This window comes from Diadema setosum, chromosome 10, assembly GCF_964275005.1.
Source record: "Diadema setosum chromosome 10, eeDiaSeto1, whole genome shotgun sequence".
NCBI classification, from domain to species: domain Eukaryota; kingdom Metazoa; phylum Echinodermata; class Echinoidea; order Diadematoida; family Diadematidae; genus Diadema; species Diadema setosum.
Genome location: NC_092694.1, coordinates 38,028,462 through 38,055,160, shown reverse-complemented (window position 1 = coordinate 38,055,160; position 26,699 = coordinate 38,028,462). Strand labels below are relative to the sequence as shown.

General features: G+C 37.5%; 1 protein-coding gene across 1 annotated transcript in view; it reads right to left on the bottom strand.

The window, feature by feature from the left end:
* Positions 1-26,699, bottom strand: part of LOC140234202 (probable 3',5'-cyclic phosphodiesterase pde-5) — a 116,031-nt gene that overhangs the window by 52,102 nt on the left and 37,230 nt on the right. The window contains exons 4-6 of the mRNA XM_072314269.1: positions 25,994-26,049; positions 3,017-3,178; positions 2,238-2,269 (exon numbers count right to left, since the gene is read on the bottom strand). Coding sequence (XP_072170370.1) covers positions 2,238-2,269; positions 3,017-3,178; positions 25,994-26,049 — 250 coding nt within the window. The remainder of the gene's footprint in view (positions 1-2,237; positions 2,270-3,016; positions 3,179-25,993; positions 26,050-26,699) is intronic.

Sequence of the window (26,699 nt, the reverse complement as noted above, 5' to 3'; positions counted from 1 at the left end):
CATGTAGTGGTCACAACTGTAATCATTGCACTGGCCTGATAATGAAAGAGCAGTTTAAATACAAAGCTGGTAACACAAGTTAAAATGTAATAATGCCACCACAACATCTTCAGTAGATATCAACATGTTGTCTTATCAAGATATTCAGCTTTTACTGAATTAGCAGTCATTTCCCAATGTTTTGGACAGAAAGCAGCATATAAACATTGTAGGTGAGTGGATAACTATTTGTCCAGATGGTGGGCATGTGCTATGTTTTGATTGGCATCTTATCACAGACAATGTGTGTGTGTGTGTGTGTGTGTGCATGTGTGCATATGTAGTTTTATTTGGGTTGTTTGTTTTGTCTTGTCTTTTATTGTTTTTATTTTTGTATACTAGCATATTCATTGACCAAGTGAATGGTTTCAAGTTATTAAATCTCTGCATTTTAGTGGATCACTCTCTTCCATTACTTTATTTCTCAATGTCATTCTTTCATATATGAAATAATAATAATAATAATATAATAATAATAATAATAATAATAATGCCTGCTATAGCAGGCATTATTTGTCTAATATTTTATATTATTTGTACTGTATACATTTTGTACTATAATTTTAACTTATACTTCTTTACTTGTATACTTTGTATAATGTATCATCTCTTGTCTGATGGAAATAAACTAATTGAACTACATTAAATTGAAATGAACTGAATTTGTGTGTGTGTGGTTGATGGTCAAGCATATTATGTCAGTTCAGTTCAGTTCATTTTATTTTTCTCCATTGCAACATACTCAATAAAATATATGCACAGTGTATGTGAAAGAAAAGAATTTCAACATAAGTAATCAATAAAAAGGGAACACTATATTTTAGAAGGGGATCATACAAATAAGCATTATAATGATAAATTAATCAGAGGATGGAGATGGGGGGACCCACCGAAAAGCGAAGCTTGTAGATTGTGGTTCAACCAGTTGCAATGTACAATGTACTTATGAAAACAGAAAGATATTCATGCTCACCAAACCCAATTCATATTTCTTGAACTGAATTAACCAGATTAAACATGAATACATACATAAGTTTGTATCAACTCATAGGGCTGATACCATGTCATGCCGATGTCATCTCCATTGACAACCAGCCTGCATTTGAATTCCTTTTGGCATTTTGGGTTGGTAGTAATATGAAAGGGTGCATCCTCTTGTACTGTACCTGTTCTCTTGAGAATTGATTATTTCACAAAGCTGAGGGATACCCCATGGTTGCATACACTGGTAGAAGAAAAGGTGAGGTAAAATATTTGCCAGACTTCAATATTTGAATACCCCGGGAGCCAAATATAAATGCTAAGATGCAGCTTGAAGCTTTGGGCTATTTGCCCATGTCATGTATAGGGAGATGTAAATTTTCACCATTGTATGTTAATCCTGGGCTATGCACCGCAATTGTTTCAAGAAATCAACAAGCTTACGTGATGCAGTCTGACTCGATAGTAAGCCATGGTCTCATTGGCAAAAGATTGCAAAGTTTAAGATTGCGAAGTCTTCATGATCTTTGCTCATTTGTCCACACTGGAAGCCAAACTTCTTGATGTTTAAAGGGATGGTATAGTTTTGGTTGTGGTCCTAATAAAAGGTGGGACCCACTTTTTATTAGGATCACTTTGTTTTGGGATATCTCAGCCATTTCAAAAGGGATATTCATCGAATAAACTTTGAATTCCTCTCAAAATTGTAAGATCTTTCATATCTTATAGTGATTTGATGAATATTGGTTTCGAAATGGCTGAGATATGCCAAAACAAAGTGATCCTAATAAAAGTTGGGACCCACCTTTTATTCAAACCACAACCAAAACTATACCATCCCTTTAAGTTTGGGTCACTGGTGCAGGTGCACAAGAAAGAAGAAAGAGTGCCCTGTCTGAAAGCTAATGATTGTGATGTAACAATGCACCCAAGGAGGCACCACCCACAGATGGTGGACTGGTCGCATGACAAACTTTGTGTAGTTTCAGTTGCTAGTGTTCACACTGCCCAAAGATCAAGAAGATTGGTGGGAGTCCAGGAAATTTCCACAGCTTGAGTGGGAAGTTTAGTGAGAAGTTTTACAAGAAGTCTTCAAGAAGTTTGTGGTCACACTGGCAAAACTTCAAGATCTTAAAGATCTCTAACGTAAACTTTGTGATCTATCGCCAGTGTGATTGACAGACTGGTGAAGAAGAATGTGACCGATGTAAACTCACCTCTTTTCCTCTTGCTTGAACTCACAAAGTTCCTGTTGAAACCAAAAAGAAGGAAATCATATTTCAATCTGCACGACCTGATTTTAAAGCAGTCCTTAGTAATCCAAAGTCTATTCACATTTCTGCTCTCTACGGGTTACTCTACAATAATGACATTTATTGTAATTTATTGCAAACAACTCTAAGTTCTAAGTTTGTATATCACAATTTTATCTATAGATGAGCTGCCAACAGAAACTAAGGTGCAACCTGAGTGACATGGGACTTTGATACACACTTGTACTTTTTGACTGAATGTGAAGGAATTGGTATTGTTGGAAATATGTATGCATGATTTCATAAAAATCGGCACTAAATACTTGCTAGAGAGGGAATGGCTATGCATGCATGGTTTATATGGGCTGAAAAGCAAAATATGCGTCCAATCTCTTCAGTTATAAGTTCAAACAACATTCCAACAAACAAATTGGCGAAATATCACTCCCTTCAGTGATTACTGTATATGCCGAATATTTTGCGAGGTTTTTATTTTCGTGAATTTCGCGAGTACGGTGGTTTTCGCAAAATTAAAAACACATGAAAATATTGATTCTGATCCCGATATGAAGGTGACGTACACACATGTATTGCATTCTCTGTTTAGTGCAGTACTCCACAATCGCGAATTTAACCAGACGCGAAATTGCTGGGAAGTCCCAATTTGCAAAAATTTATTAGACTCGCTATAAATATATGGCGTATACAGTTAGTAGAAAAGTGGACAAGTGAAGATGACCTACCGTCCCATTTGAGGTGACGGCGTAGAGCGTGAAGCCGTCGGCATGGAGTCGCTCTTGGATGCAGGAGGCGAGTTCGTTGATGAGACCGAGACGATGGCTGTACGTCTGGATGTCTTGCGCCAGGTCGTACATCTGTTTCCGTCTCTCCTGGAAGGCAGAACCCTGACGTGAAAAGGAGACACACCAGGGAAACAAGAAGAGAAAATTAAAGATTAAAGAAGTTCTCCTTCATATATGTGTGGATTTGAGTGAATGCAGCAATGTTAACCCGTTGAAGACGAGTCCCGAGTATACTTGGGCAGGTGTCTATGGGAAATGCGTGTTGTAGCAAAATCAAACCGTCCTCGACGGGTTAATGAAACTGTCAGTGAAAGTTTGAGGAAAATCGGACGATCCGTTCAGAAGTTTTGAAGTTTTGTTGCAGCCATCGCTAGATGAGAAGACTACCACAGTTTGTGATGTCACATGCATAGAACGATATATTAAAAGGGAAATATAAAATGAATTGCACAGAAATTTCATTTCTTGAATAAAGTACATATTCCCTCAACTGTTACTGACATAATGTTAAGGATAATATTATTCCCTCTGCCTTCTAAAAGATGAAAGTCCAGTGCTCTTTTATTATGTGAGAAAAATGAAAATATGTTGAATTTTCTTTATATTTTCTCTATATCATTCTTCTCATCCAAAGACAGAGATAGTTAAAGGGAGAGGGAAAGAGATCATGGACGTGAAACACAGGAAGAAAAAGAGAGGTTAAAGTAGAGTAAGACAAAGAAAGAGAAAGGGCTATCAAAAATTGAGAGAGGGATAAAATGGGAAAGAGGAGAGGTAAGAGGAAGGAAAGACTAAGAGATTGAGCAAAAAAAAAGACAGAAAAAAAAAAGAACAGAAGAGATGACTATTATAAAAAAAGACAGAAAGAAAAATCTGAAAGTAGGAATAGGAAAAAATAAAGATGTAGAGAGATAAAGTGAAACAAGAGATGGAGAAAGAAGGGTGAGAAAACAAAGAAGGAAAGAGAGAAACTGAGGAAAGATTGAGGCATCTGAGAAGGAGAGGGAATGGGGGGGGGGAGGGCATGAGAGCGGTAGGATACATCTCGTGAGCATGGCGACAGAGGGGCAGGTGTTTGCGCTGAGGGATAATAGCAAGACTAGCTTCCTCCTTACACCTGGCAAGCAGGTCAATAAACAATTATAGCGTGGGGGCGAGGAAAGGATGCTCTTCACAGAGCCAGGGTGGTTTACACCGGTGCCTGACGCACTATCCATTAACTTCCTCAATATCACTGGGCAACTACACTGTGCAGGATATCAATGGTATTTCTGTAGGGATGGTTTTCAAAGGGTTAATATGTTCTTCCTCTTCTTTCTTGTTCATATATTATCTTCCTTGCTGCTTTATTCATACTGTACACAGAAGTGCTGCTGCTCATCTTCAAAAGCCTAGCCTTTGATGTTGAATACCATGCCACAACTTTCTCTACGAAGATTTAGAGTATGCCAATACCTTGAGTGTGATGTTGCCTATATTAGAATTTGTAGAATATACTTGAGTCATGTCCATGCAAAATATTAGAATGTTTTGTCATTCTGATTTTTATTTATTGGGGTTTAAATGTAAATTTTATGAGTATTTATACAAAAACGATTATGACTTTTACTAGACAAGTCGATCACACAATTCTTTCAACTGAACGATTGCACTATCGATATTTTCTTTTAAAATATGTCTTAACGACAGTGATATGCAATATATGAGTGTAGTCACCTAAGCTGTCGACATGGAATCTCGATATCATTTGTAAAGACGTATGCGTATAGCTAAAACACGCACACACATTAGTACAGGTGCTTACGGAGCAGAACTTACACACGTCGAACACAAGTGCCAAATTGTTATAGAGATATGATCTGATTTATTGAAAAGTGTATACTTCCAGTGGCTATCACAGGTGAATTATGGCTGTTTTTTTGTGCACACTAGCTGCACACAAATTTGATTTCCAGGGTATTGGTACAATTTAGTACATGATGACACTGTGAAATTCTGTGCTCCATTCATGCATACATCAAACATGTTACCTTCAAATATTACTCACAACAGTTCTTCACTGTGATTTCCTTTGCACTCATTTGGCATGTACCATACAAACATATTTCAAATACAATACATCAAGTAGTTTGTAGTTGGTTCTGTCATATTTCACACTTTTATTTGTTATAGACTGAAATGCCTGTGTGTGTAAATGGAGACAATCCATGGAAAACACTTCCTTTATTGTGTTCCATGTAAGAAACCTGCTCCCTCAATGTTAAATTTCATCAATATCAAAATTAAGTCGAATTCAGTTTTGTTCAATGTGAATGTTTGTGCAAAACTGACTGATATATTACATTTTTTTCTCATTTTTTTCCCCTCTAGTTTGCAAAGAGTGCTCTATTTCATTCCTTTGTATCTTTCATCTGCAAATAGACTTCGAGGTTCTTAACCCGTTGAGGATGAGTATACTCGGGCAGGTGTCTAAGGGAAATGCGTGTTGTAGCAAAATTAGTCAGGCCTCAACAGGTTAAAGTCAAGTCTAGAGAAGACAGTATTTGATCCAGAGGATATTCGATGAGATGATTATAGCACATTCTGATATCAAGATGTCCAGGAACTTCTTAGGCTTTACATTTCAGTCTCTTTCACCATCAATAAACATGAAGAAAAAAAGGAAACACGTATAAAAAAATTGCAAGGTGCTTTAGAATAGTACAGACATCAATTACTTTCCTTTCCTTTTTCTGCCCCCCCCCCCACTCTCTCTCTCTTTGAAGTGAGTAGTTAAATACAGAAAATTGACAGCATTTAGGGTAAAATCCATAGTATTAAAGATTACACGATGCAGCCTGATATGAAGACTAGGTGGTAGATGAGCAGTGGGTGTAAGCTTGGATCATTGGCCCCAAGAAGGGATTCCCCTGTGTGTATTATCATTTCACATCATGTGGCACATTCCAATACTTTGTGTGTGTGTGGGGGGGGGGGGGGGACAGCTTACAATGTAAATGCCCCCTCAGTCTTATCTTGATTCTGCGATCCATCATGTACAAATGCAGATTCATGACAGGGGAAGAGTTTGATGAACGCTCTATGAGTCTCTGGAGTTACCAACCATCTCTCCCTCTCTCCCTATATATCTCTCCCTCTATCTATCTCTATCTCTCCCTCTCTATGTATCTCTTTCTCTCTATTTATCTCTCCCTCTCTATGTATTTCTTTCTCTGTATTTATCTCTCCCTCTCTACATATCTCTTTCTCTCTCCCTCTCTATGTATCTCTTTCTCTCTATTTATCCTTCCCTCTCTATATATCTCTTTCTCTCTCCCTCTCTATGTATCTCTTTCTCTCTATTTATCTCTCCCTCTTTATGTATCTTTTTCTCTCTATTTATCTCTCCCTCTCTATATATCTCTTTCTCTCTCCCTCTCTATGTATCTCTTTCTCTCTATTTCTCTATATCTATCTCTTTTTCTCTATCTCCCTTTCTATTTCACTTCAGCTATTGAATTGAAATCCTGAACTGCACCTGTCTTACACTCGAAACACAGTGAACAGTCACAGCATGTTCTATGTTCTTATTTCACTTGACATCCATGTTATACATGTGTGACCGGCTACAACAAAATGATCCTAAAGTCGCTGACAGCTGATCCAAGAAAAATGAGTTTGAAGTCACATCATCAAAATTGGTCAAAACAATCGGATTTCTGTTTTTGGCATAATTTTGTAGTCTAATGTTTTGTCTATCATCTGCCGAAATTTCGAAGCTGAATGATAACAGGAAAGGCAAGAAATCAGCATTTTTCTGGGCCTTGATTTTCTGACTTTCAACATAACAGAAACGTGTCCAAAGAATTGGATTTAGCGCCGCAGCTAGACTCCGCCCATAGCAACGAGGGAGGGATCTTATTGGTCAGTGCGTGTCATCCTGATTACTGATTAGACGGGCGTAGATCGCTGGCACTAAGCTTGAATGAACATCGTGGAGGTCGCTAGGAGCATACCTTCTATTGTCAAGCGGTGAATACTGTCTCGCCTCACCTTGATCATGATAGCGTCGGAAGGAAATCTTTGAAGGCATTTTTCTCGAAACTCTGATTTCCTCAACCACTTGACATGCGCTAATAAAATCATTGATATCTCCGCAAGCGAGTACTTTTATGAGTTGTGTTATATATGAAATTTAAGTAGAAGAGTAAGGGAATTATTTCATGCCATTTTCAGAAAATTGTCCTCCCCGACTTTTGGATCATTTTGTTGTAGCGGGTCACATATACTAAGCAAAAAAAAAAGATACAGCAAGGAAGATAGAAAATATGAGATAAAGTGGATCAGAACTAAAAAGTGTGTCAGCATACATTGTAAGTACATAAAAGATGATTCCCAAAAACATGTGAAACATGAAGGAACCACAAAAGCAAAGCTTGTAACCTTGGGTTTCAAGAAAAAATACCAGTGTGAATACATTTTGCAATGGAGATAGGACACAAAGTACTAATGACAAAACTATACGAAAGCTAGCAAGGTATGGTGGGCAAAGGAAGTGAAAGAAAAAAGAAAAAAGATTTATGCCTCTCCCTTCCTGTCTCTATCTCCTTCTATCTATCTATCTATCTATCTATCTATCTATCTATCTATCTATCTATCTATCTCTCCCACTCTCTCTACCTCTTTCTCTATCTACATATCTTTCTATATCTATCTTTTCTCTATATATCTCTATATCTATCTCCATCTATCAATTTCGATCTCTCCCTCTAAGTATCTCTATCTCTGTCTATCAATCTTTTTATCTATCTACTAGTATTCATCTCTCTCTCTCTCTCTCTCTCTGTCTCTCTAGCACACACCAGTGTCCATGGGAACCACTCTAATTCTAACACAGTACCATAAAACCACCATGCAACCTGACCAAAATTCAGCTTGTGATGGCACTGAAGTCTCATCAAAATATCATTTATCCCCACACAACTGAATCCTTTTTCTATCAATTTATATGATTATATCATATATTTGTATCATATATCAATATGTACGTACAGGATTCCTAAATATATGGAAATTTGTGTTCTTTGTCCTTAACACAATAAGCCTAATCATCCCCTCATTGTTGGGATACATTAAAACCGATTTGTTGAGACAAAAATAACACTGTCATTATTTACCCAGGGTAGCCTCTTCAGTTTTAATACTGCTCTCTCAGAGGTCCCTGTCGTTATTTTTACCCCAGCAAATTACAGGTATTACAATTTATTTATTATTATTATCATTATTTTTCTTTTTTCTTTTTGCATTTGGATCAGAGGGGGACACTATGGGTGACACATCATAATATTATGGATTAATGCCAGACTCTAACCTGAAGCATTTCTTCACCCATTGAGGACGGGCTGATTTTACTACAACACGCATTTCCCATAGACACTTGCCCGAGTATACTAGGGACTCATCCTCAATGGGTTAAAATGGAGATTCATCCCACCTGGACCCCCTAGGCCAAACTGGAGACTCTGACAGTGTGAACAATGCACACACTATTATGTGCATGTAGCACACATTACAAGCATGAAGAGCAATGTCCCTTGTGGCCATAAACGCTCAATGAGGCTATCTTAGTCATATTTTTGAACATATATGTCAAAACTAATTGAGGTATAATCCCAAGATAAAGATCATGACTACTTTTTATTTAGGTTGAATTTAGCTTTACATTAGAAAAGGTAGGAAGATTAGAGAGAGACCATTTCATGCAGGATAGAATCCACATCTTAACCTGTTGAAGACTAGTCCCCAGTATGCTTGGGCAGGTGTCTTTGGGAAATGTGCGATAAAGCAAAATCAGTTTGTCCTCAACGGGTTAAGTGGGAGACACAATTCAAATTCAAGCTGCAGAGCAGGAGTGTGGCATCCCTCATAAGATAAGAACATGTTTATTTACTGTCATTATACTTCAGTCTCCATTAACGTTATGCACTCATGCAAGACGGCAGTCATGAACAACAACAACAACAACAACAACAAAGAGGATAACATGCCATTATCAAAGCCGCTAGCATACTGCTGCCCACTTAACTATCTCGCCACTTCACTAACAGCATAATCTTTCATAAAGAGAAGTACACTGAAACTCTTTAAATGTGTATGCATGAAGTAAAGAAGAAATATAATGCAAATAGGCTTTAATTCAAATAATACATTTATGGACATACATAAATACATCTTTCTCTCCCTTCACTCTAAAAACACAAATGTTGAATTAGCATTTAAAAGGGCCGAGAAGTGACAACATTTTCAAAGTGTTGGTTTTCCTGCTAGATTCAACATTTAAAATGTTATTTTAAAAGTTGGATGCAACACTTCAAAAATGCTGTCACTCCTCGGCCCTTTTAAATGTTGATTCAACATTTGCGTTTTTAGAGTGTTCTCATTCTCTTTATATCTATATACAAATGCATATCTACATGTATATAAAATGCTCCTTGTTCCAGAAAAAGACCACAAAATGCCCACTCGTTATCAGAAGGGTGTAAAAATGTATGCACATTGAAATCAATGTCACTAGCACCTTTCTTTTTGTTCAAAAATAATTGCCTTCCTCTGCGAACTGAAAAACATGTCAAGAGGATATTGTCCAGAAAAATGGATGAATGTACCCAATATTGCCACCACAACGAGTCTTGATGCTCGCTGGTTATTGATTCTGGCAAAGCAGCGACATGCACGTAATTCTTTCGCCCCATGAGAGCAATGAATGCTACTTACTTTTGCATGATTGATTCCTCAAGATCGAGAAAGAGAGAGAAATAAAAAGGAAAGAAAGAGAGAGGAAAGATGGAGGGAGAAGGATAGAAAGAAAAAGAGAGAGGTATAATTCATTTTTTTTTATAGGATTCAGTCAAACAGAAACATATGCGCTTAAAGTGGCATTTTGTTTGGCAGTATGGACTTATGAGCACTGGGTACTTAAAAGCTTAATGCAAGACTAATAATGCACAAAAGAGAAGACAAAATAAAAACAACAAAACACAGTATCACCACTTATTGGCCCAGGCTGGTCTTGAAATGGAAGTGAAATTTTGATTTGATTTGATTTTGATTTGATTTGATCTATTGGTTTCTGTATCATCATTGTACATACACACATTCATGTACAAACATAAAGTATTTTCTTGTTCATTGCCTGTGTTTTAGAACCGACATTTCTTAAAAACTATTAAAAAGACTAGGACGAAAAAATTATCCAAAATTAGGATCAATCTCTTGACTTTATAAAATATCTTGATATTCCGATATTTATCTTGAGACTGCGCTTTTTCGCTGACTAAGATTAATTCCACCCAAACACACTCTCTGACAAAAAAAATCGCACTTCACCGGAGAGACACTATGCCATAAAGGACGCTGTACTTTCTTCGCATGACAAAGTCAAGCACGGACTTTATTTGAACACTTGTGCTGCACAACACGCTTCTGCCATACCCACAGGCTATGACTAATTTTGGCGAGACTTCACAGTCCCACCTACTGGATTTGAAGTGGTGGTCCATATCCGGTTTGAGGCGCGACAGAGGCTGGAATCTGCTGGGGACACTCCATGACCAAATCCATCACTCTCATCATCAATTTGGCCACGAATGTGGATCAGTGGCAAGATGGCAACAGCCACATAACTTTACATTGGATTTCTTTGAATTCAGAGCAGGAGCCATTAAACATGTGATGGGTGTTATAAGTCAATTCCCTGCCAGACAGGCTGAAATCAACTCAATTTAATTCAATCCAATCTATCTTTATCTCTTTTTTTTTCCACAGAACATAATACATAACAAGGTCCTTGCAATGATTTTGGATATACATTGGTTGCTTGCATGATGAAGATTAGCAGTAATTGACACATTAAAAGCATGTATACAGAGCTTCAAACAAGATTTATTGCATTATTTATGTTCTGAGTGAAAAAACAAAATGGGAGGTCAGATTTAAAAAAAAAAAGTGCCTTTTATATTATGGACAATGCAAACAAAAATAGTTAGACTTTCTTAACTACAAATGTAAAATACAAACTAAAATTTAGTGTTTTAGTAGTGGCCATGATAAAAAATTGAACCTACGAACCTACGACCTGCTGATCATGGCTACTACTAAAAACACTGATCAATTCAGTGCTTATTTTCATCAATGTAGGGCAATTTGTCAATCATGTTGCAATGAAAACATCTCGACGGAAGAATTTCATGAATTTGAATAAAATTTAGTGACGATCCAATACTGAGGATTACTTGGGGGTGGGGGCAGAAAGAGTATATTGCCCATGTCAAAGAAAGAAAGAAAGAAAGAAACAAGCAAACAAACAAACAAGTAAACATACATGCAAAACTAGAAATGTCGCTATGGCGACTGATGCCTCCGCCATAATGCATGATTCTCCCAATAGGCGTATAGTACAATGTCTTCACAATGTGTGATCCATGACAGTTTCACATAACTGGCAAAATATTGAAATGACAGGTTTATCAGAAATGTCTTGAACTGGGTTTGCTTTAATTTTTTAAGAGTGCAGGTACACATATATGGGGAATTGAGAATTTTTACTTCATTCTGACAGACCTTTTTATAAGTTTATGCATTGAGTAATTTCCAAGGTATGAAGAAAGAGTGTAATGACGGTACAAAATGGATTTTTTTTAAATATATTTTTTTTCTTTGGGGGGGGGGGGGGGCATTGAAATCTGGCCTCTGACCCTTAACCTTTGACCTTTGACCTTCTGGCTGGAAATTTCCCAGAGAATCTCCATTAGGTAATGCATGTATTAATTTTTGAAACTAATAATGCAAGCATTGCATATACTAGTATATGAGGGAAATAGTAAAATTTTGAGGAGATGACCTTGACCTTTGACCCCTGACTATTGACCCATGACCCCTAAATTCCCTAGATAATCCCTGCCAGTCAGTACATCCGTATGTACCAAGTTCCACAAAGATACATTGAACCATTTGCGAGAAAAGTGATATTGCAACATTTTCACCTAACCTTTGACCTTTTGACCTTTGACCTTATGACATGAAACTCTCTCTGGAGAATCTCTATGCAGTAGTACATGTCCACACCAAGTTTCAAGAAAATACCTTTGGGCATTGCATAGATATGGGGGAAATTGCAATATTTGTAGCATTTGACCTTGACTGTTTGACCTTTGACCTCTTGCCAATGTCACTAAAATCTACTCAACTAATTGCCCCATCATACATCATCCTTGGACCAAGTTTGGGGAAAGCTGCTTCATCCAGTTTTGAGTTATCACATAAACAGATAAATTTTAGGATTTGACCTTGATCTTTGACCTTTGACCTCTGTCCGATTTCACTGAAAAACTAATCAAGTAATTGTCCCATTATACATCATCCTCCAACAAAGTTTGGTGAAATTTGCTTTATCCAGTCTTGAGTTATCGCGTAAACGGATACAATTTCATGATTTGACCTTGACCTTTGACCTTTAGCCGATTTCAACCAAAATCTAATCAAATAATTGCCCCATCATTCTTCATACTTGGACCAAGTTTGGTAAAATTCCAGTAAATATTACTCAAGTTATCGCGTAAACGAAAGCGGACAGACGGACGGACGTACGGACGGACGGACAACCCGAAAACATACTGCCTCCGGCACCACTTCGTGGCGGAGGCATAAAAAAGAGAGAGAGAAAGGAACAATGGATATGGAGTACATGAAATTGTAGGCAAGTTGTAGTCCATTCATACTCCTGGCAAATCACAAGAAATGTTTCCCCAAGTGTCTCCTGCTAAATATCAATTCTTCCAGGAAATCAACAGAACACTTGACCTAACTCCTCCAGAAAGACAGTGGAGAGCAATAGGTGCCTTAAAGGGGAATGATACCCAATCTGGATTGCAGCAATATTCATAGAGCACATGAGCAAAGTTTGAAGAAAATCAGACAATGTGCTCGAAAGTTATGAATTTTTGAACTTTTGGTGCTGCCACTGCTGGATGAGAAAACTACAGTTCAGTTAATTGTGATGTCATGCATAGACAGCAATATACAGAAAAGTCAACTTTTGTGGAAGTATCCCTACATATTCTTGATACTGTTGTCCATCATGATGTCATGAACTGTAGTAGTCTTTATATCCAGTGGTGATGGCGCCGAAACTTGTAAAAATTCTTAACTTTTCATCAGTTTTTTGATTTTCATCAAACTTTCACTTTTTGCTAATAGTGCTGCTTTCAATCAGTTCACATTTATTCTTGAGTTTTGGTTTCCTTTAAGAGAATTTCCTTTAAGAGAAAACAAATGGAAGACACAAAACAAAACATCACGTGACGCTCATACGTAATTGCCACGGTGATTAGCGAGGGCAAGGACTACACTAGACTATAATCTGGGATATTGGAAAAAAAAAGCAGGGAGTACAGGCAACGTCATCTATCACTCTGTAAACTGATCCGAGCACACGCGCTGTCATGATACAGGATATATCCTGCTGAATTCTATATGTGATCATAATACATGCCGTCAACGCTTAGGTCAAAACACATGGGCTCAGAGAGAGATCGTCACCGTACACATCAACATCACCTGCTGGGCATGGGTTGCTACGGCAACCCAATCCATCTTCACATCCTGCTCAAAATTGGTCGTGAGCTACATGTCACAATACTGTACCTCGTTCATTAACTGCAGATCTATTCTCTCACCTCCAGGCTTTTTCTCTGATAGGTTGTTCGCCGTCTCCATTTTGCCCTTCATTACATATAATTTCTACTCATACTGCCATAAGGACTTGGTTTTTAGTTAATTGTAAGATGCAGAGACCTATCACAGATTTAGTTCAAACCACTTCAATTACTTTGCCCATGTAAAACGTATGTATTGTGACATCATTGTATGAAATGATGAAGAGTTTAATTTATGAATGATGAGTACACGTATCAAAACAGTCAAAAGAGATAGAAAATTATAAAATGAGAATGCAAGAAGCAAAATATACTCAAAACATCAGGTTCTCTGTGTATTTTCTTTTAGTTCATTTGTTTTGACATCCTTATTTGATGGGCAGTCAGTTTTATGAAATTAGCAAGTTAAGGTCGATATGAGAAGTACAGTGTTCCTTAGAGGGATTTTAAAAGGGAATATGAAATCCTGATCACCACAGAAAAACAATATTCAGTATAATCTTTTATAGAAACATTCCATATGAATAAAGTGTATTACCAAGTGTTTATTTGAACATGCATCTCTAGAAGCCCTCCCAGCAGCAAACACTCTGACTCCGTTCGTTCGGAAGAAAGAATCAATGCCAGTATGATCGTTCTGCCACGACCTCGTTGACTCTAAATCACGTTTGAGGCATGACATGCGCGCTTACCAGCAACCCTGGATTGCTTCCCCCTGAACACTTGTTGGCCGAACGCTTAATGCCGAGCAGTTAGTGACCCCTGCTCAAGCCCTGGAGCCATTAGACGTGTTTGCCATCATCTTTCTAGTGGTGCTGCAGGCGTGTGCAATCGTTTTGATCAACAGACTTGTCGCAAACACATACCCTTCTGTCGGTTAAAGGCGGAAGCTCCTTCAAGCAATGCATTGGGTAATGTCTCAAATCACATTATTTTTAACTTCTGCAGACCAAAACACACTCTGTGAAAAAAAAAAGTATTTTGATCGCAAACATGTTTTGGGTAAAAATTCTTGGAAATGGCACATTGTATACATAAATGATAAAGTCTAGATAGAGAGATCATTTTCATTTTTTCACTTTTTTTTCATGTAGACAGAAAAGGAAAATATTCATAAAAATACTGTCAAGAAATATACTGATTGGGATCTTTGGTGTTTTTTTTTTCTATGATAGATCCTAAAGTAACCATCTGTGCAATACATATATTTCAACAAGGGAAAAATGTTTGAAAGTTAAACACCTATTCACCAACACATTCGCAAGCATTTACATGTGTGTGTGTGTTTTATATGAATTGATAAGATAATTTGTTGTAATTGTTTTTCAGCATTTGAGAAAACCTCTTCAACAATCAAAGAAAACATGAATGGATTTGGCAAGATTTTTACATTTTTCATTTTTTCTTTGTTATTGTCACTACAAATCATTGACAGAAATACTGGCCACATTCAATTTGGTAAAGAATGCTAAATACCACACCAGAAATATCAATAATAAAGAGGTATACAGTCCTGCTGCAATTTCTACATCTATGGTAGACTGCACTTTATAAACCATCATAGCTCAACAGCAAGTGGCAGATCCTTTTATGTTGTTGTTGTTATGGTTTTCTCCCTACGGGTCAGTTCCGCTCCGTTGGGCATCAAATTATTGCACAATGAAGATTGGCCGCCCCTCTTTACACCTGAGCACTCCTGAAAGAGCCCAAGAGCATTGCGGGTAAATTTCATTCTTGCAAAGACAAAACTGACCTTTACATGGTCCAGACAAGATCCATGGGTTGTTGGTTCACACCATTACTTATACTTACATCGGTTCATTTAATCCTTCCCTATTCTCTTTATTATTTCTTGCCGATGGCATCGCAAATTTTGACCTTTGATAGTTTGAACAGAAGTGCTTTGGTCTGTCATTCATGGCACGACTGATACTGATATGTCGTGCAATACATCATAAACATTATATACATTGTGTAAAGCCAGAGGAATGGGAATTGGGTGGTTTGGTAGCAAAAAAACCCACTTTGATACATGCATTCTTTTCAGAAATCCCAAAGCTTGCCTCCAGGGCATGTGACTGAATTAAACACTACTTTTTTATCATGGAGCATGTTACTGTGGTGTTTTTAACCCTTTGAGGATGAGTACCGAGTATACTGGGGCAGAGGTCTATGGAAAATGCGTGTTGAAGCAAAATCAGCCTGTCCTCAACGAGTTAATAGATCTACATGTATGGTATTAGTGTGGATCTGCATCCTGCAGTTTCTGTAAAAGCTATGTGTACCCCTCCCCCTCCCCCCCCCCACCAAAAAAAAAAAAAAAACCAAAAACACACAAATAAAGTATGACAAATCCTGTTCTACAGTCAAGATAAGAGTCTGAAAATGTAGATATCAGGATATTAAACTTCAGCAACTTTATCACACATTCATGGTGAAGGTCACACATTGTGATAATGCACTCTTTATAAGTGTAAATTTGAAGCATCTTACAAGAGATCTTGTCCGAAATTCATTAACCTGTTGAGGACGAGTCCCGAGTATACTCGGGCAAGTGATTATGGGAAATGCGTGCTGTAGCAAAATCAGCGTGTCCTCAATGGGATAACAAAGGCACTAGAAATTCTATTCTCTGTTTTTTGTTCCATTGATAGCTACAATTGCATCCCTCCCTCCCCCCCCCCCCCAACAAAGAATAAGAAAACGTTACTCTCAAAACTTTCTGGGGAGTACTCAGAACTTGTGACACAGCCTTCCGGCTGGCGTGATTTCCTGGTTTCATCGGTGTATCGATGTCTCGTGGGCAAACGATTGTGTGGCTTGGGCAAACCAAGGCACAGCATTGGCACACATCACATGATACTGATTCATTATGGAAATAACCTGTTATTGAAACAGTATCTGCCAGAAGCTGTAGGCACCGGACAATGGAAATATGGGATGACCGCGGCTCGGATGACGCGGAGCGTAGTGGGCTACGATACAGAACTGGCATGGCCTTCTGAAAATCTACACAAAGAGGAAATGTATGCTTTAACTTTGCTGTGGTTTTTGCTATACTGATTACAGCAGCAGAGTACACAAAAACAAATTCCACGCACTCTCAATAGTAAAGAATTATACTATGGAGATCTATACTTCTTGCAATGCTTTATCACAGGTTTTATTCTTTTGACTGAACTGTTTGATTATATTGTATTTGGCCGTAACATACCAATATCAGACATTTGCTAAAATAGTTTGAACAAAGAAGTAACAGTGCTACACTGGAAGAATGACACTAGGCCCGTTCACACACAAGGGAAAAAGTGCGATTTTAAAATTGATTTTCTTATTGCGATCAAAATTTCGAAATTTTTTCCAGTGTGGACAGAAAAATCTCACTAATTACCACGATCCTTATCGCGATCCAACTCGCACTATTAGTGCGATTTTTCAGAATAATCGCGATTATTTTGCCAAGCGTCGTGTGTGTGAGCGCAATCGAGATTCGGAAATCGGTATTTTTAATCCCATCGTTCGCAGCGCGTGCGAAACTCTATTGGGACTGCGGGGTCAGTCTTCGGTCATGCAAGATTCGCGCCTTGCGCAGTTTGGCCACTGATCGTTCTTTCCTTGCTGCGAAGTGCGATTTTTCCCTGTGTATGAACGGTTGAAAAAAAAATCGAAATTTGGATCGCGATTGAAATTTCGATTTTCATTGTTTGTGAACGGGCCTTCTGACAATACATGTTTTATTTTTTTTTTTGAACATTTTGTTTGTGAATGAATCTGGATGTGTACTGTATTCCTCCTCCTATTCCATTCCCACATATGAACTCTTTATTAAACTTTCACCCCTGAAAAGTTTTTTGAGTGGCTGCAACTCTATTTTCACAGCTTTGCTGTGATATTTTACTCTTCTCATTTTCCTACAATTTTTATTATCAGTACCATTTGTTGTTGTTAGCCAGTTTACACTTTAGGTTAACTCTACTATAATCTAATGGCTAACTTTCATACATAAACAGCACATGTAAATCATGGCACTATGGTATAGGGGACAAGACTCTTGACTTTAAAATGTAGGCCTAGAGTTTGCATCCTGCCGTTCATCTGTGGACAAGAGGTTTTTACCCGCCACGACTCCCTCGACGCAGCTGTATAAATATGTACCTGACAATGCTGGGAGTACTAATAATGGCAGGACCTTCTGGGATAGGAGTGTTCACACTTTAGGGAAGGTTATCTATTGAATAAACACATATGAAAATTCTGTGTGGTTTTGAATTCTATTCCAGTCACACTTCATTTTCTTCATGGAACTTTATTTAAATCATGGGAATATCTCTTTTCCTGTTGATATTTAACCCTGAGCTTTTGAAAAACTTATACGCATTTAGGATATATGTATATCACACGTCAGTAGGCCTACTTTCAGATTCTTGGAGTTGAATGCTGGTCTTTTGTTCCCTGGAATTGATTAGTCCACTGCTGAAAATACAATTTTGGGGAAAAAAGAGTGAAAGTAAACAAGTTTGATGAAATCAGGGCTCCAGCCCAAGGTGTAATCTATACTGCTGAAGAGGACTTCTCATAAAAGCAACATGACGGCAGCATGCAAAAGAGGAAGAACACAGAATACTTGACTTGTAATTCTTAAATTGTAGTGCTTTCGTTAGCAACTTTTGTATTAACCCGTCGAGGACGGACTGATTTTGCTACAACATGCCTTTCCAGGGTTCGAAATTGGCGATGGTCCGCTGGCCATTGGCCACCCGAAATCACGTCGGACTAGCTAAAAATCGAAAAATTCTGAGGTTACTAGTCCGTCTGGCCAGCCAAAATATTGCTTCAGTGTCAAAATTGATTCTAAGTAGTCCACCTGGCTAGTTTAAAAAAAAGTTAAGTGCGACCGCTGCTTTCCCATAGACACCTGCCCGAGTATACTCAGGACTCATCCTCAACGGGTTAGTAAGATTTGCAGGCTGATGATGAGCAGCGGAAATAAGAGAAACAGAGAGCTCTTGATAATCACTTCTCTTTACTGAACTGCTTCTTATTTTGTTTCAGCTTCCACAGTGCCTTCAGGGCAGCTAAACGAACTCCTCAGATAACCCCCTGTTTCTTCAAAACCGTCTAATCTGTAAATTGCACGTGTCATCAAAATATCAAATATCCATACCTTTAATCAAAATTACCTCCATGCTTCAGGCTTATTATAAAGGGATGTCTTATTGCAGACTGAGAAATATGCCACTTTTTTCTAATTTATTCCCTCAGAACTAATGATTTTCTACTAATCTTTGCATCAAATCTATTTCATTCTTTACTCTTCCAGAATTTCATGTATTACATTTCCATGGCAGGACTCCATTGTTAGTGAGATGTGACACTTTTCATTTCATTTTTGTAAAGAACAAAGTGTCTCCTCTTGTAGCTTAGAACCTGCAGATATTGTGTGTAAATTGGGCTTGAAGGAGTTCAGAAGCTTCCAGATACCAAAAAGGAGGACATGCATTGGTTTGAAGTCAGCTGATGGCATAAGAAAAAATGCACACTATGTTCCACATTCATTTCTATGAGTATAACACAATTATTTAACCCACTTCTACCTCATTCATGGAAACTAACATCCTTCCAAGGTGATATTCTTCCACCATGCAAACTTCCCTGGCTGATTCACCACCTCACAGGTCCTATTGTTTAATTCTCAGCGAGTTTCGGAGTAGGAGAGCAATGAATCAAATGCAGCACATCCCTACCGTTCTCAGACAAGACCCCACCGGTTCAATCAGACATCGCAATCAAATTACGGCGGCGAAAAGTCCTTCAGAATGCCGACATGTCAACACAGCGCCTGCACGGTGTGCGTCCCGAACAACATTCGACAAATTGCTAAAAATCTTGATTGTCTGCACATTGAGGGATGCAGAAACAGAGGTTTGGTAGATTGGAGGGGGGGGGGGGCAGGGCAGGAAGGGGGCAAATGACCCCCCCCCCAAAAAAAAAAAAAATAAAAATAAAAATAAACCAAAACATGATGGTTATTCAGGCTTTATAAACAACAGCAATTATAAATGCCTGCAAGATTTTGAGCCCAACTTATCAATAAATTAAGGAAATCTGCACAGCTTGTGTTTCCTTGTAACCGAGGAAAAGTAATCTCCCCCCTCCCATCTTCCAACAAAATCTCTCGATACAAAATACCACCAAACCAGGGATAGAGGAAGAGATGTGAGTATGCTCTCAGCTATCAGGTGACTCTTTGCTTCCTACGTTTAACCTATTTCATGTTTTTCTCTCTCTTTGCCTCTGTAATTATATTGTTTTAATGGTTCTCTGTCACATCAGAGTTTCCAATTCATCTTCATTATTTAATAGCAAACACGGGTCTGTTTATCAGACTAATATTTATCACATGCTCTGTGCTTCCTCTATGTGCATCTGATATTTTGACTGCAAAATTTCACAGGTAAAAAGTAGGACACACAAGATAATGAAAGGGGAACTTCCGCCTTGTATTAAACATCCGGCACTTCTTGCAACATTTCCAATTTGCACCCAACTTGAATTGATGAACCAGGTTGTAAATTAAAAAGGTAATGTTCACACTCGTTACAGATTCGGAGAATAATGAATATGGCCTTGCTTTGAACTGGTACTGTGCTATATTTGCCAACTGGCAAGTCCCTGGAGAGCCGTTTTCACCTATTGGTACAGATGTCTGGAAATTAATTGCCAGGGAATAAAGATTACCTAATCTTACTACTCCCTCCTGTATCACCACAGTTTTCCTGTTGAGCTGAGGTACAAATTGGTCAGATTAATAAGTATTTAACTGAATGCAGATTAAAACTTTTGTCAATCTATAACAGAGTGCCTGAGCACATAAGGGGTTTGATGAAAAACATATAATGGGCAATAATTTTCATTAATGTCTGCTCCCTTGAAAGATCCAAGGTCTCCAGAACATGGCATTTTGCAGCAGTGGATGGAAAAAAAAAATGTATGTCATGACTTTTCTCTCTGAAGACCCTGGATGAATGTTTAGTTTTTATCTTGGCTGAGTAACTTTCTTCAGCAGCTGCGTAAACAATGTCGAGTGAGCGCTGGCAATTCTACAAATTAACAAAGACAAATTATCGTTTCTTTTTATTTGCTTTGTGATTTGGCGTCTTTCATCACCTTCCTAGACAATAAAAGTAATCATCGGGTACCAATGACAAAATGAGATATGGGTGAGAATGAAACCTGATACCAAATTTAAGCTTGCCAGGTAAAGAGAGTTTTTTTTTTTCCTAATGCACTTTTAAAGCACAATTTTCATTATATTCGTACAGAAATGAGCTGGAAAGCTTTATTATTCCAACACTTCTAACCCAGCAATGCAGACAGTTTTCCTATCAACGGTGTTAATAGGTCAGGCTGGTGGCAAACAACAACAACAGCAGCAGCAACAACAGCAACAAAACAACAATGAATGAATGGTCTAATAACTAAATGAGTTTGATATTTGTTAATACCTAATATCAATTTTACAAGCTCCAAATCCCATACGAAAATATGCTTGTGTGTAGAGGACCTTATTAGGAGGCCAATCAATTATCATGAAGAAAAAAAAAAAAGAAATTCTTTCTCCTCCATGGGAAGTGCCGCAACTGACACGGATGGTGCAGCTTCGTCCAACCTTCACTGATATCGACTATCCCCTGGTATTTCATCGCCTAATTTTTCCGCCTGCAATTACACACAAAAATAATAGCCTTCTGATGAAGCTGATATTAAAATTGAGCCTGATCAACTAGAAAGACTTATTTCACATCTTCTCATCTGCTGATCAATAAACTATTTCCGTCCAATTTCCCTTTGCCCTTTAATAGCAAAGTAAGTTGAACTACGATGATGCCAAAAATACCTGATCACAATGGCAAAGAAAAAAAAATGCATATGCCCTTTATCATTATTTATTAGAATTCTTTTCTATAATATCAAGGACAGCTTACTGTAAAACCAGACGTTTTCAGGTGCATTTCAATCTAGCAAATTCTGTGAGTGCCGAGCTTGGCAAAATTAAAATGTATGCAAAAAAATCTTGTCTATACTGTATTGCCTTGGATGCCAGTGGCAGTTTGCCAAAATTTCATGCCACGACTAATGTAGTCAGCTCTAATTTACGAAAATTTCATGCCGCGAATGCTTCTCGCTTTACAGTTATGGTATACTTTGTGATGGAGAGCATTTTAATATTCAGTATTGGAAAATGAAAAAAAAAATGGAAGTTAGTCAATCTATCATAAAGAAGGGATAAAGACACAAAAATTACAAAGAAAGGAAATATTGTCTTCAATCACTACTATGTAGTCCCATTTATACATAAAGAAATCTGTGTCTATACCTTTTTGCAAATTTCGAAATAGCTATGAATGATAACAAATTTACGATGCTACACATCAATGTTGAGTGGCTATGTAGGAAATTCAAAAGTGCAGCTCTAACAGGTCAAAATACAAAGGGTATAACAGTATACATGTGACCTAAATCATATGCAATGCTAAAGAATATTCAATATGTGCTTAACAAGCTATGGGTGCTAACTGATGTTACCAAACAAAATAAAAATAAATAAGATTGAAATGTGACACACATCTTCATTATGCCAAAGAGCAGTGCTTACTGAGAACTAAAGTGCTCTTTCAGCAATTCTGAAATAACCTAACCACGAAATTTAATTCATGAAATTATACAGGAAATGGAGTTGGGGAGCCTGTCTTTGAATCTATCACATCAGCAGTGAACGCCAGTGAGAGATATCTAGGGATCCTCTGAACCCTTTTTGGACATCAGAAGGCACCAAAACGAAATTACGCCTCAGCAACACCCTTTAGTCTTCACAGCCAGCAAAACTGGCAGAAAGGTCAGAAAAAAGTTGCCCTCTGTCACTTCATCTTAGCAAACTTGATTACGACAAATGCAGAGCATTAAGGATTGGCCGTGTGAGATGCATTTTTATGCAGCCGCACTGTCTTCCTTTCCCCATTAAAGTTGAATTTCTTCGTTTTTTAAAGGAAAAACAGATGAACAGTATTGGTTCCCACAGCTGGGACTGTAGGAGCTCGCATAGATTTCACTATTAAAATGAATATATCCTCCATTCACTCTTCCGTTGCCATGACAACAACGCATACTTGACCCATCTTCCTGGGCGATGAGAGATGCCGGGGGATTGGTCTGCATGTCGTCCCGGCATCTAATGACACGTAATGTTTGATGTGAGATTAGATGAAGTGCCAGGCTACTACGGTGGAGATGGGAAGGGAGGGGGGGGGGGGGGGGGGGGTCAGGGAAAACTGCTAACTCATAGACTCCTGAATATCCTTTCCCATAGGATTTCGTAAACACATGGCAGATCCAGTGGCATACGCACACTGTACAGTTGGTCATGTAGATATACAGCACCGTAAGTACCAGGAAACAATTTTACTTCTCAAATTTGATTAGCACTTTGCTGGATGGGAAAATACTTTTAAGCAAGTTCTGTACAGTCCTATGTATCAAAAAAAAAAAAAAAAACCTACTACACACAAGAAATTTTGTATAGCAGTCATATAAAAGATGCATAGCAAATTGCAATGCGATACCAAGAGACCCCCCCCCCCCCCGCGTACATATTTTGCTATCTGTAGATGGAACTGTACCCTTCTAAAGTTTGATGTATCTGCACAGATTAAAGGGTGTGTACAGTTCTACAGCTTTTAACGTTTTGCGAGATATTCAGAATCCACTCTATGAGATGTCAAAGAGCATGCAATTCCTATGAGTATCAAAAGTTTATTTGATGAAAATCGGTTTTGAAATGGCTGAGATATCCAAAGACAAGGTGAAACAAAGAGACCCTAAAAAAAGTTGTGGCCTGTTGCCTGTTATTATTATCACCTTTTTTTTTTTGATATCTCAGCCATTTGAAAACCAATTTTCATCAAATAAACGTTGAATCCTTCTTAAAATTACATGCTCTTTCATATTTCATTAGAGGTTTCTCATTATCTCACTTAGGAATGTTCAAAACATGAATCCCCGCCTCAACCACTGCTGTACAGTCCCTTTAAACTGTGTTCTGCAAATTACCAGCAAAATCATGAGCTATACCATAGCTAACTCCATTCATGTTAAGTTGATATATTTGCGATTAAAGCTGCTCAAACATGAAGAGATGTATCAGAAAATAATGGATATATTTAATCACAGATTCAAGAGCATTGCTTGTTAATGAAATACCTGGAAAAGTCTAAGAAAATACAGAATATTCTAATCACAACTTCACAAATACTATAAAAGCTGTTTTTTCCATGTACAGATATTTTTGCGAACGAGGAGATAACAGACATTTTGCGAGATGTTGTTTTCAAGATTGATACCAAGGCTTATGTTATCACACAATTACTCTAGCACATGACCACATTTTTGTGTGTTGTTAAATTTACAGTCCAACAGCAATTCATAAAATTTGCAAAAATTAAACCCTCGCAAAAAAAAACAACAAAAAAACCAGCTTATACAGTATTCCTTCTTATGTTTCAAGAGCGGCACCACTGGAAGGGATTTTGTTTTTCTTTATCTGATCATGGACTTGATTCAAAATGCTTTAAAAATGGCACTTAGCCCATTTTGCGACGAAACTCTTTATTTCTACGTTTCCATGAAGCAATTTATGAAGTATATACTGCAGGAGCAGATAGTTGAGTAAATCTGAGCAAATGTTTTAGTATAATACTTTCTGGTTTTAAAAAGTCCCACTTGAAAAAAAAAAAAATAAAAGAGATCAAATTGAAAGATACGAACAATAATGAAAACGCAATACATTACTATAGATAGTATCAGTGAAGAAGAATGGTGATCACTCAATGGTCTCTGTGCACCATTATTCTCCATGTACGTCTAAATGGAGATATGGTCACCATTTGATAGCAAACAAGACATTTATACCCACACGACCATTCATCCACCACGTCCAATTCACTTTCTCCTCAGTAAGAGCTCCAGAAATTAGATTTTCAAATAAATGGTCAAGGACATTTTCTTTCTCTCTCCTTTTCCTCTCTCTATCACTAAAAGCAATACCAGAGCAATAATGTAGGCTTTTCATGTGTGTTGAAAGACTGCCTGCCGCAAGGCACCCCTAGCAGAGATGGATAAATAAATAAAATAAGGAATGTCGTAAGCAACCATGGGTAAGGGATAGTCTGAATGAGTGACAAAAGATTTTCATTCAGGCCGTTGTGACGTAAATGCGTGCTTCAGATGTTCAACTCAAGGAGCGGAGAGATGCCGACGGCCAGAAGAAGAAGGAAAAAAAAATCCCTTTGTATCTTCTGACCAGCATGTACTTACATGAAATAATCCCTGTGGGACTGTATCAATTTCTTTTTAATGTCAGTGTCAATAGTAGACAGCTGTCTGCTGGTTCAGCTTTATACCTGTTCATATGTTTCATTATCAGGCATTGCACGGGTCTGTTAAATAGGGTAGTATGCAGGTGGGTATTACTGTATGCACTGCATGTAATAGACAGTTTCTTTATATGTTTTCTATTCTGTGTGTATATGGTGCATACAAGTGCAGTTTTCAACAATCAAAGAATTCTACAGTAAAAGATTCAGTAGCTACATTCCTGTAGTTTTTTATGCCTTATCCATTTATTACAATTTTTGCATTTTCTTTTTGGTTGTGTTTTATAAGGCAGCTTTAAGAAAATGATTATTAACTTGAGTCTTCTGTGGTTCCTACTGTATATAACAGTCTTTATGAATGCATAATTGTAAAAAAGTCTAAGTTGCTAACTTTGAATAGATTCATAAATTAGCAAATATTCCATTTTCTCTCTGAAAATGCCAAATGTTACAAAAGAAATTATCTGATTTTCTCCAATTATACAAATTTAACTAATTTCAGGTAATCTCTTCAGATGAAGTATAATATGCAGTAAAATTGTGTATTGATGATTTATTGTGGACATGGTGATTACTTCTATGGCAAAATTACCACAGGACTTAGGGAGTCATGCTGAGTTTTGTTTGTTTTTTTTAAATAAATCATAGCATGTACGTCTGAAGCAGTTGGTGAGAATGACTTGTATGTCAGAGGTTTGCCGTCAGAGAAAATGGTTAAGAAAATAGATAAACGGAAGAGATATTGCCATTTGTAGATCATGAGAGAGAAAAGAAAAACACATTTTGAAGCATCTTACCTTCCACTGCCTCGCATTGTTGTGTGACGATTGTATCGTTTCACCTGCAAAGACACACAATGGGGAAAAACATGAATAGAATTTGCATAATGTACATCCTTTAACACACTCATTAGAAATAAATCACATTTTAATATACACAGAACATACCATTCCAAGGGAATGCAATAATTGACCTGCAGTGTGCAATTCTCTACAAAAACAGGAAAGCAGCCTCAGTTTAAACCATCATATCCAGGAAAGCACTTTTTAAATTTTTAGATGGGTTAATGGCATATCTTTTATTAAAAAGTTTTAGTATTGATTGCGAGCATTTTATTTACACACTAAAGTCAAAAACATTGTTTTAATGGAAAAATTATGATAATTCTGTACTTTGCTGACATTACAATTGATCCTTACATTGGCAACATGTTAAAACAAGAGCAAAGTAATGTTTCTGTCTATTAAAGATTACAAAGTGATTTTTTTTTATAGTTCTGATGAGTTTAACCAGTTCCATCTACATGTACTCTTCCCCCACTAAAAGAGATTCAAAAGAATTCAATGTTGTTGATGCAGTTACAGTTCATTATTTCAAAATTTTGTTATTTTAAAGGTGTGTTATTACAAAGATTCGTAATTCTAAAGATGAAGTAAGGCTCTTTAATCCAAACACAATATGGTTTGCAAGTCTGAAGGTGCACAAATCCAAAATTGACAACGT